General features: G+C 42.9%; 1 protein-coding gene across 1 annotated transcript in view; it reads right to left on the bottom strand.

Moving 5' to 3' along the window:
- The window catches only part of HPSE2 (heparanase 2 (inactive)), a 311,923-nt gene that overhangs the window by 52,282 nt on the left and 247,292 nt on the right, over positions 1-12,349 (bottom strand). The window contains exon 6 of the mRNA XM_040437147.1: positions 3,526-3,573. Coding sequence (XP_040293081.1) covers positions 3,526-3,573 — 48 coding nt within the window. The remainder of the gene's footprint in view (positions 1-3,525; positions 3,574-12,349) is intronic.

The raw sequence follows: 12,349 nt of genomic DNA on the forward strand, positions 1-12,349 counted from the left end.
TTTAGGTATTGGCCTAAAGAGGTTTTCCAATTAACAACGTGTATCACCTATCCTGTGGGTCTGACTGCTAGGACTCTGACACTGATCAGGAGAACGAAGGATCTCCACAAAGTTTCCACGTGTGTAAGGAGAGGTAATGAGCATGTGTGACCACCACTCCATTCACAGTCTATGAGGCCGCCAGGTTCAGTACTTGGCTACCTCTATTATTCCATACTTCACGCATGCACTAATACTTCACATCCCCACTAATTTGAACTCAGGGACCCCCATTCGCATGATTAGTGGGGATCTTAGCAGTTAGACCCCCCAACAAGCACACATTTATTACCCACCCTGGGAATAGGAGATAAATGCTGTTAATGGGAAACCCTCCTCTAATGGCGGGCTGTCGGATACTGAATTATTATAATAACAGCCACTTTACTCTCTAGTACATCTTTAGCCTGATTTCTCCTATCGACATGATGTTATTTATTATGTTGTAGACATGATTATTGCAGTCTGTACAGTTATTACTATGGATTAATATCATTTAGCTATAACCCAGCAGCTCAGTCTCTTCAGAATCATTTCCATAATTTGACAGTTTCTTGGTCTATCTGGGGCTGGAAAATGGAAGAAGGTTAGGAAATTGAGGCAAACACTTCAAGTAGGGCTGCAACTCAAGGTCCAGGTGCAAGTGTTTCCAGGGACCCGGGGGACACAGAGTTCTTGCGGTATGGGCCAGCTGAGCGAGGAACAGCTGCTGACTGATCATACAAGGCAATACTAACAGCACAGCATTGTGCTATGCAGTGTACTGTTCCAACATATATGTCAGACAGCACAGGCTGTCATTACACCAGGCTGGTTGTATCCCAGAAACTAAAGAGATGTTAATGAGTTAATTTTTTTTTTTACTGATGACATATGATCAGTATCTGATTGGTGGGGGTCCAACACCCAGGACCCCCGGCGATCAGCTGTTTGAGAAGGCACAGTAGCACCATGGCCTTCTCCCTGCTCACCAGGAACACCGCCGTACATTCTATAGTGGCTGTGCTTCCCTTCAATGGGGCGGAGCTGCGCCAAATCCGTGAACGTGATGTCACATGGCCTAGGCTAAGCTGCAAGAAGGTCAGTGCCTTCTCAAACAGCTGATCGGCAGGGGTGCTTGATGCCAGACCCCCATGATCTCGGAAAACCTTTTAAGAGTGAAAGTCTATCCACAGGATAGGACATCAATGTCTCATCGGCAGGGGTTTGACAACCCACACGTCCACCAATCAGCTGTTTCAGAGTAGCTCCGAGACTGGAAATTGGCACTGGAACTACACAGCGCTGTTCTCCCAAACGGAGAAACTCATGCACCATTTTGGGTTATTTTCAGTCCAAGACTCGTTCGTTCAAATGAAAGAGAACTCACACTGACATGTCTGAATCATGCCTTATTTGATCTAAATTTATTTATAAACATTTTTCTAAATTCTTTTTTCTTATGTCCCAGTAAAAGGACTTAAACCTGCGCATTTAGGCAACAGTGCCAAGCTTACATCACATAATGGGGTTGTGCCATTGTGCGATTTCAATGCTGGCTGGTGCTGGCGGCGGATGCGCCAAAGTTTTGTAGAGGCGCAGGCCCCTACATAACTTTGGTGCTTGGTGTCACCGGTCATTCAACATGGTTTAAACCATGCCACCTCCCATGCTGGCATAGTTTTTAAGACGATTTCCCGTGCCATAAACATGGCGTGGAAAAACTAATGAATGAGACGGGCCGGCTGGCCAGCTCTCTTCCCTGCTCATGCCATTCCCACTTTTTCCGCCAACTCAGAAAAGTGTTGTGAGCGGGGAAAAGTTGCAGGATTTGTTCCACAAAAGTGGCGTAAAAACAATAATAAATGACCCCCTTATTCCTTATCCTCAGGATAGGGAAAAGTGTCTGATCAGTGTGGGTCTAACCGCTGCGACCCCCGTGATCACAGGAGCCCTGAGCCCCGCCATATCAATGAAATGGCAGTCAAATATGTGTGTTGCTTCTCCATTTATCTCTATGGGATTAGGGAAAAACAGAGGTGGTGCACTCACCTGAGGCTAAAAGAAGGAGGCACGGACAGTGCCGGGAGCCTAGGCGTGAAGGTACGTATCCAAAGTAAAAAAGAGAAGAATAGTCCAGCTTCCAAAAGTACGTAGTAACTTTAATAGTTCAGTGCAGTAAAAACCAAAGACAATCCATGTCTACGCGTTTCAGATCTTGTAATATTGATCCTTAATCATGACTCTTCATCTCTATGGGATTGTACCAAGATAAAAACTTGTACCGTGCCCAGATCAGTAGGACTCTGACCACTAGGACCTCCAACAACCACAAGAACTGGAATCCCAAGACCCCTAAATGAATGGAGCAGTGGTCGAGCATGCACACTGCCTCTCCATTCATATCTATGGTACAGCACTCATCTATATATCTCTGGCAATCGCAATCCATTCATTTTGGGGAATCAGGACCCTCAGGCTTGTGATCAATGGTGGTGGCAGTTTGTATCTCGGTACAACCCCTTTAATTGTATACCTGGTCAGCATGTGAAATTCTGAAGAACATGCTCTCAGAGTTTAAGAAAGTAATCTGGAATCGATTCATTCAAGGAGGTGAAGGTCACAGGAGAAGTATTCTTGATGAGAGGCTAACTATACAAGTATTTCATCTTATATTCGGCTTCTTGCATATTTTTCTTTCCGACTATATGTTTACAGACCAGATACAGTGATATTCTCTATAGAGCTGTACATTTCTTCCCAAGGCTGGAGATCAAGATGGACGCCTACAGACAAACATTGTTTCCAGCCAACTTTACATTGAGGAATGCTAACATGTCAGTTACAAGTGAAACTGATATATCCATCAATGTCATAAAGCAGGAGGGTTCATACAGAAAAAAAATAAAAATAAAAATGCTGCCCTCTGATGGCGCCTCATGCCATCACACTAGAGAAGAGGGAAAAAATTTGTAAGAATCAATTCATTTTATCAAGCAAGGTTCTGCACCTGCGACAAGGTGTCCCCGAAGCTGAGGACACTCCCCCCACTGCTTGATTGAGAGGGCCCTGACATATCGCACCTGCGCCGCTGATCCAAGTAGTGGGCGCAAGTGCAGAGGCTCTGCTTCCGCTACTGGAGCTGCAACTGCCGCTTATGGGTAGCTGCGCACAAACAGTCGCTACTCCCGTAGCAGAAGCAGAGCCTCGGAGCAGCTAAGTAAAGCTGAAGATTGTCAGGGCTGATGCAGATGCAGAACCCTGTTTCATGAGACAAATCAAATCTTACAAATTGATTTCCTCAACTCTATATCACACCAACCATACTGGAACAGGAGAGCCCGAGGTCTGCAATTAGTGATGAATGTAAAAATGATCAAAAGGTCATTAGTTTGTATAAATGTTTTGATTTTTAGAAAAAACTAGACTGTAATAAAATTTTAAGAAATTCGCTCATCTCTAATATTAATGCATACGTAAAAAATACAAAAAAATCAGAATACCTACTGTTGCCAGGTAACTGCATCCACCGCTCTGCCTGCCACCTTCATAAAGCTGCAACACAAAGCAAAGGTCTTATAAAATATCCAAATGTACTTATACAGGGAGTGCAGAATTATTAGGCAAGTTGTATTTTTGAGGATTAATTTTATTATTGAACAACAACCATGTTCTCAATGAACCCAAAAAACTCATTAATATCAAAGCTGAATATTTTTGGAAGTAGTTTTTAGTTTGTTTTAGTTTTAGCTATTTTAGGGGGATATCTGTGTGTGCAGGTGACTATTACTGTGCATAATTATTAGGCAACTTAACAAAAAACAAATATATACCCATTTCAATTATTTATTTTTACCAGTGAAACCAATATAACATCTCAACATTCACAAATATACATTTCTGACATTCAAAAACAAAACAAAAACAAATCAGTGACCAATATAGCCACCTTTCTTTGCAAGGACACTCAAAAGCCTGCCATCCATGGATTCTGTCAGTGTTTTGATCTGTTCACCATCAACATTGCGTGTAGCAGCAACCACAGCCTCCCAGACACTGTTCAGAGAGGTGTACTGTTTTCCCTCCTTGTAAATCTCACATTTGATGATGGACCACAGGTTCTCAATGGGGTTCAGATCAGGTGAAAAAGGAGGCCATGTCATTAGATTTTCTTCTTTTATACCCTTTCTTGTCAGCCACGCTGTGGAGTACTTGGACGCGTGTGATGGAGCATTGTCCTGCATGAAAATCATGTTTTTCTTGAAGGATGCAGACTTCTTCCTGTACCACTGCTTGAAGAAGGTGTCTTCCAGAAACTGGCAGTAGGACTGGGAGTTGAGCTTGACTCCATCCTCAACCCGAAAAGGCCCCACAAGCTCATCTTTGATGATACCAGCCCAAACCAGTACTCCACCTCCACCTTGCTGGCGTCTGAGTCGGACTGGAGCTCTCTGCCCTTTACCAATCCAGCCACGGGCCCATCCATCTGGCCCATCAAGACTCACTCTCATTTCATCAGTCCATAAAACCTTAGAAAAATCAGTCTTGAGATATTTCTTGGCCCAGTCTTGACGTTTCAGCTTGTGTGTCTTGTTCAGTGGTGGTCGTCTTTCAGCCTTTCTTACCTTGGCCATGTCTCTGAGTATTGCACACCTTGTGCTTTTGGGCACTCCAGTGATGTTGCAACTCTGAAATATGGCCAAACTGGTGGCAAGTGGCATCTTGGCAGCTGCACGCTTGACTTTTCTCAGTTCATGGGCAGTTATTTTGCGCCTTGGTTTTTCCACGCGCTTCTTGCGACCTGTTGACTATTTTGAATGAAACGCTTGATTGTTCGATGATCACGCTTCAGAAGCTTTGCAATTTTAAGAGTGCTGCATCCCTCTGCAAGATATCTCACTATTTTTGACTTTTCTGAGCCTGTCAAGTCCTTCTTTTGACCCATTTTGCCAAAGGAAAGGAAGTTGCCTAATAATTATGCACACCTGATATAGGGTGTTGATGTCATTAGACCACACCCCTTCTCATTACAGAGATGCACATCACCTAATATGCTTAATTGGTAGTAGGCTTTCGAGCCTATACAGCTTGGAGTAAGATGATGTGGTCAAAATACTCATTTGCCTAATAATTCTGCACTCCCTGTATACAACTCCAAAGTCACAGCTGTGTACACCACCCGCAACATCGGGCGCGGTCCCCTGTGGGTGAGCTGCATGTTATAGAGCAGGAGGAGCTGAGCAGATGGATAGTTTTGTAGGGTTCTTAGTATATACCATGTATTGTATTGATTTAAAGACGGATTCCCACATCATAGTGATGGCTATTGCTAGGTCAAACCTCTGGGAGCGCCGCTTATCATGAGAATTAAAGGGGTTGTGCCACAAAACCGATTCTAAATTTTTTAAACCAGCACCAGAATCTGAATACTTTTGGAATTGCATGGAATGAAAAATGTATTATAGCTACTGACTGAGTTATTCAATAAAATTATTTAATTTAGCGGCTCACCCCCTTTCTGTTATGGATAAAGGTGCTCTGGCTCTATGACCCAGTCAACCTCAATTTAAATATATTATAAATATAGACAGGCACACACTTTAATTGGAATAATCCAGAGGTCTTTAGTCTGTATCATTCACATATTCCTTTATTATGTTTATAAAAAAATATAAAAAAAATAATAATAATGTGTCTAAAAATACCAATACCCCTCTATTTGCCGTATATGGGGTAAATATGTTAGGTATATGTTACTCCCACATATACATACAATACGGTACTATATAAATAGTCTCTATCCCCTATATATGCCCCTTCTAGTCCAACTGGATGCTGGATTAGTATTCAGCTAATATTATAGTTCAAAGAATGTTCAGGATTACATTGGTTACATTGTCTCTTTTTCTTTCCAAATGATATTCAACTCATCAGCAGTATATAAATAATATGCAGACAAATCGTCAATCCGAAAGGTTATTTTAGATTGTTGTGTAGATATACAATTAACCAAGGGTTCCCATGCAATGGTTTTCTGAGTCTCCTTTGTATAGATGGCAATATATATTCAGCAATGGTCAGGAGATATATTTTTTATGCTGCTATCCACTGTGGCGTCCCACGTGGCAGCAACTATTGCTGCCTGCACTGGAGATACATAGAGCACGTGAGTTACCCTACGAAGGTCTGGGCGGTTGAGGCAAAGTGCGCCCTATCACGTGGGTGTCGGGATCCAGCAAACCACAGTACAGGTACCACGGTCTGTGTGAGCGCTACAGCTACCGCGTGGGACGCCACGGTGGATAGCAGCATAAAAAATATATCTTCTAATAGTGAGTATAGACCCCTGACCATTGCTGAATATACACTGCTCAAAAAAATAAAGGGAACACAAAAATAACACATCCTAGATCTGAATTAATTAAATATTCTTCTGAAGTACTTTGTTCTTTACATAGTTGAATGTGCTGACAACAAAATCACACAAAAATAAAAAAAATGGAAATCAAATTTTTCAACCCATGGAGGTCTGGATTTGGAGTCACACTCAAAATTAAAGTGGAAAAACACACTACAGGCTGATCCAACTTTGATGTAATGTCCTTAAAACAAGTCAAAATGAGGCTCAGTAGTGTGTGTGGCCTCCACGTGCCTGTATGACCTCCCTACAACGCCTGTGCATGCTCCTGATGAGGTGGCGGATGGTCTCCTGAGGGATCTCCTCCCAGACCTGGACTAAAGCATCTGCCAACTCCTGAACAGTCTGTGGTGCAACGTGACGTTGGTGGATAGAGCGAGACACGATGTCCCAGATGTGCTCAATTGGATTCAGGTCTGGGGAACGGGCGGGCCAGTCCATAGCATCAATGCCTTCATCTTGCAGGAACTGCTGACACACTCCAGCCACATGAGGTCTAGCATTGTCTTGCATTAGGAGAAACCCAGGGCCAACCGCACCAGCATATGGTCTCACAAGGGGTCTGAGGATCTCATCTCGGTACCTAATGGCAGTCAGGCTACCTCTGGCAAGCACATGGAGGGCGGTGTGGCCCTCCAAAGAAATGCCACCCTACACCATTACTGACCCAATGCCAAACCGGTCATGCTGGAGGATGTTGCAGGCAGCAGAACGTTCTCCACGGCGTCTCCAGACTCTGTCCACATCTGTCACATGTGCTCAGTGTGAACCTGCTTTCATCTGTGAAGAGCACAGGGCGCCAGTGGTGAATTTGCCAATCTTGGTGTTCTCTGGCAAATGCCAACGTCCTGCACGGTGTTGGGCTGTAAGCACAACCCCCACCTGTGGATGTTGGGCCCTCATATCACCCTCATGGAGTCTGTTTCTGACCTTTTGAGCAGACACATGCACATTTGTGGCCTGCTGGAGGTTATTTTGCAGGGCTCTGGCAGTGCTCCTCCTGTTCCTCCTTGCACAAAGGCGGAGGTAGCGGTCCTGCTGCTGGGTTGTTGCCCTCCTACGGCCTCCTCCACGTCTCCTGATGTACTGGCCTGTCTCCTGGTAGCGCCTCCATGCTCTGGACACTACGCTGACATACACAGCAAACCTTCTTGCCACAGCTCGCATTGATGTGCCATCCAGGATAAGCTGCACTACCTGAGCCACTTGTGTGGGTTGTAGACTCCGTCTCATGCTACCACTAGAGTTAAAGCACCGCCAGCATTCAAAAGTGACCAAAACATCAGCCAGGAAGCATAGGAACTGAGAAGTGGTCTGTGGTGACCACCTGCAGAACCACTCCTTTATTGGGGGTGTCTTGCTAATTGCCTATAATTTCCACCTGTTGTCTATCCCATTTGCACAACAGCATGTGAAATTGATTGTCACTCAGTGTTGCTTCCTAAGTGGACAGTTTGATTTCACAGAAGTGTGATTGACTTGGAGTTACATTGTGTTGTTTAAGTGTTCCCTTTATTTTTTTGAGCAGTGTATATTGCCATCTATACAAAGGGGACTCAGAAAACCATTGCATGGGAACTGTATATCTACACAACAATCTAAAATAACCTTTCGGATTGACGATTTGTCTGCATATTATTTATATACTGCTGATGAGTTGAATATCAATTGGAAAGAGAAAGAGACAATGTAACCAATGTAATCCTGAACATTCTTTGAACTATAATATTAGCTGAATACTAATCCAGCTTTCAGTTGGACTAGAAGGGGCATATATAGGGGATAGAGACTATCTATATAGTACCGTATTGTATGTATATGTGGGAGTAAAGGGAGACCTAACATATCTACCCCATATACAGCAAATAGAGGGGTATTGGTATTTTAAGTATTATTATTATTATTATTCTTATATTTTTTTATATTTTCTTATAAACATAATAAAGGAATATGTGGATGATACAGACTAAAGACCTCTGGATTATTCCAAATGAAGTGTGTGCCTGTCTATATTTATAATATATTCAATAAAATGTATCTGTATGGCGCCACCTGCTCTTTTCCTTATTCATGTCTACCTCACTGAGTTGCTCACACACGCTCAGTTTAAATCTTCCACTGTCTGTCACCAGCCCTATCTTCTGCTAGAAGCTGTGGTAGGTATAGGGAGAGAGCTGCACAAAAGGACACGTCCCCTGAGATGGACAACGTCCCCTGAGAAAGGACACGTCCCCTGAGAAAGGACACGTCCCCTGAGAATGGACACGTCCCCTGAGCTGCCAGTCTGAAGAGAATCTAGCAGAACATTTGCAGCAATGAATGTGGAGATCTCTGGATCCATGTGAGGTACAGGGCTGGTTCTGGCTTTGTTAGAAAGAGATTGTTATGTACTATATGATGTCTGATTTCCATTTTTTACATCAATAATGGCAAAAACCCTTTAAGGGGGAGCAGCACTAGTTTAGTACCATGTAGCCTTCACTGTTTTCCCTGTACAATGGTGCCCATCCACTTAGGGTGGGTTCGCACTAGCGCTATGGCACTCCGTTATAGTTTCCGTTTATAATGAAATATAACGGAATGCCCAGACGGAATGCAAAACAGAAGCCTTTAAGAGGCATTCCGTTTTGATCTGTTACAATAGAAAAGTTTGTGGGCAAGTATAGCGGATCCGTCTGGTTTCCGTTATGCAGGGCAGAAACAAAGTGATTCTTTTCTCACTAGCAAATCTGCTCAGGTTTCTCCTGCTCTAGAACTATGATGCATGCCGACGGGACACCATGTTCAATTGTGACAGGATCCTTTTAAATATATTATTCTAAAAGAACAGAACTACATTTTATCATGAAAAGCATATAAGGAATCAATGTGTCACACACATATAGACGCTTCAGTAAACAAAACCACCACAAATGATGTGCCAAATTTGTGTATTATGTACTGTTTCAGCTGTTAGCAGTCTGGTCTGAGGTCTGAACTACTACAGGAATTATTATTTTAATTATTTGTGTTGTGATTGAGGCTGCAGAAATGAGAGGCCAAAGATGTCTCAGCAGCACATTAAGAAGTCATCATGGTGGTCTGGGGATGATGGAGAAGAAAAGGAAAAATAATAACTACAACAGAGAAGATGCCACCTGTCACTGGATTAAAAGGACTGTGTTCTCTACATGGTCTGCAGAGTATGGTGGGTTTCATGCAATATCTGACCACAGTGCCTATTTACTGTACATAAGCATTGCCTTTATTTTCATGACCACACTTTCAAATATTGCACTAAACAGATCGCTTCATTCCTCTGATTACGTGGCCCTAAACTCAAAGAATTCATGGGATTCTAAGGCCCCATACACTTTAGACTACTGCCATTTTTAGCGGGGACCCGGGTTAACAATCTAATGTATATTGAGAAACTTTCAGCTCTCCAGATGTCGGGGGGAGAAAGAAAGAAGGCAACCTAAATTTAACTCCAGTCCTTTTAATTCTCCTGAAGATAAGCCAACATCGGAGGTGTCTGGCAGCGACTTTCTCCTCTCCCCATAATTAATACATACACGTTCGCCAAGGATATATGTGTAAGGTAGTGTCCGGAGACATAGTTTGGCTGAAAGCTATTAAGGTATATAGGCCACCTTAACTGTCCATTTTTCATTCTGCCCAAAAAATGTTTTGTAGAATAAACTCCATTATAAATTGACTCAATTACACTGACAGCTATTCTTCCAAGTCCTTAATATACTTGCATGCTCCGCTCTGTCAAACGTATATATGTGTTCTCAATAGGAAGAGTGGAGTAATCTGCAGCCCGACAGCAGCTTATCTGCCCTGAGAACAAAAGGATGAATAACATCCAAATCAGACACGTCCAATCCTTCCCTTGACGTGTGTTGGGGGAGAGTGGAGACAATACCCTACACAGTAGATATTCAGCTGCTCCGACAAAAATTGTTAGGTTCTTCGCCATTCATCTAATGTGTATGATGACCTTAAGTGTACTACTAGTATACTCTTAAGAGTATTGTCACTGTAATCCTTAGTCCCCTGTCCACAGTGGTTTCTCTCCAAAATGTAAAAAATGCCATAAATTGAAAAAATAAAACAGCTGTAATAGTTTCAGGGAGAAAGCTACAGCAGAAAGGGACACGCCCCTTGAGCTGTGATAGGAAGAGAGAGCAGGGGACATGAAACGCCCCTTGAGTACAAACACACCCCCTGAGCTTCCAGATTAAAATAAATGTAACAAAAATTGGAGCAATGAATGGTGAGATCTCTGATCCATGTGAGGTCCAGGCTGGTTCTAGCTTTGTTAGAAAGAGACTGTCATGTACTATATGATGTCTGATTTCCATTTTGTACATTAATCATGGATAACCCCTTTAAAAATGGCTACTGCAAAAAAAAAAAAAAAGCAAAAAAAAAAGAAACTCAACTGATTTAGGCCTCTTGCACACGGCCAATGTGTCATACAGCGGGTCTGCAATACAACGGGCTCCGGCCCGCGTGCACTCCGCCTCATTCACTTGAATGGGGTCAGCAATCACAGAGATGCGGACGGAAAAAACTGATCGAAACCGTGGTTTTTTCTCTCCGTGCCTCCGCACCGCCAAAAAATAGAACATGTATTTTTTTTGCGGTGCGGACGGACGGATCACGGATCCATTTCAAGTTGAATGGGTCTCGATCCGTCCCGGCCGCCGCACGGACGTTGCCCATGCATTGGGGACCGCAAAGTGCGGTCCCCAATGCACGGAACTGATGCACAATGTTCGTGTGCAAGAGGCCTTAATAATATATCTAAATTATTCCCATTTTGGGTAAAACAATGAAAACATATAAAGTCAGTAACTTCCTATTTTACATATGAGCGGCTAGGTGCATGCAGTATGATGTCAGCTACAGGCTCTTCATGCCATATATCTAGTTTTTGCAATAAAATAAAAGTACTTACTTGTTACTGATGTTCTCCACAGATCTACTCTTTTGAATAATGCCGCACTTCCGTAGACCTGGCAACCACTGTGCAGACTATGAGTGCATGTGGACGCATGTGTCTGTCAACATCAGCCCCTTTTCCCCCAGTCGCGTTGATCCCATGTTACCGCCTTCAGTTTCACCTTCAGACTGGCTGTTGGACCAAGGGGATCTGAAGATAAAGTGGAGTATGTTGGGTAAGTGCAGGTTGTAGAGAATGATCAATGCAGAGAACATCAGTCACAAGGAATTATAAAAAGGGAGAGAGAGAAGCGGGGTTCTGGTAGGAGGCGTTGTAACATTGTGGTGATAACATATGGAATATAGTGTTACCTGGATGTATCAATGATCAACGTGTCTGCAGAGGCCAGAAGGAAGGCTACGAATGTCTATAGAGACTCCAGGACGGTTGGTAAAGTTTTAGCTTCAACAATACAAATTAACAATGTATTCTGCACAAGCGAAAATTTGATCTTTAAGACACTTGGAGAATTTTCCACTGGATTTCTTAAAGGGGAACGTGTCATCAGTAAACGACCTATTGTTTAAATCACGTTTTATTTGTTTAACATATTTTTTAAGAATTATTGGTGATGTTATTTTTAATTTTCCATGTCACTATCTATATTAAACAAAACTATAAAATCCTGCAGTTTTCGCACCGGCCAATAAGACTAATAATCTGCACCACTTCTTGTTCTGTACAGATCACTTTGCTGCAGTTATCTGCTTATCTGTCATTCTATCTGCCTGCAATGATATCACTCTGTGTATAGATAAGACAGGATCCACCATTCACAGTAAGTGATTGTCACAGCTTATGTATTCCTTCCTTGTACAATGACCTCTGCACAGGTCATAGAGCATACCCAGAAAACTTTCCCTTAGGTTTCTTTTACACGGGTGTCATGGATTTGGGCCGGATAAAAGATGCGGGTGCAT

Source organism: Bufo bufo, chromosome 6 (genome assembly GCF_905171765.1).
Source record: "Bufo bufo chromosome 6, aBufBuf1.1, whole genome shotgun sequence".
Classification (NCBI taxonomy): Eukaryota; Metazoa; Chordata; class Amphibia; order Anura; family Bufonidae; genus Bufo; species Bufo bufo.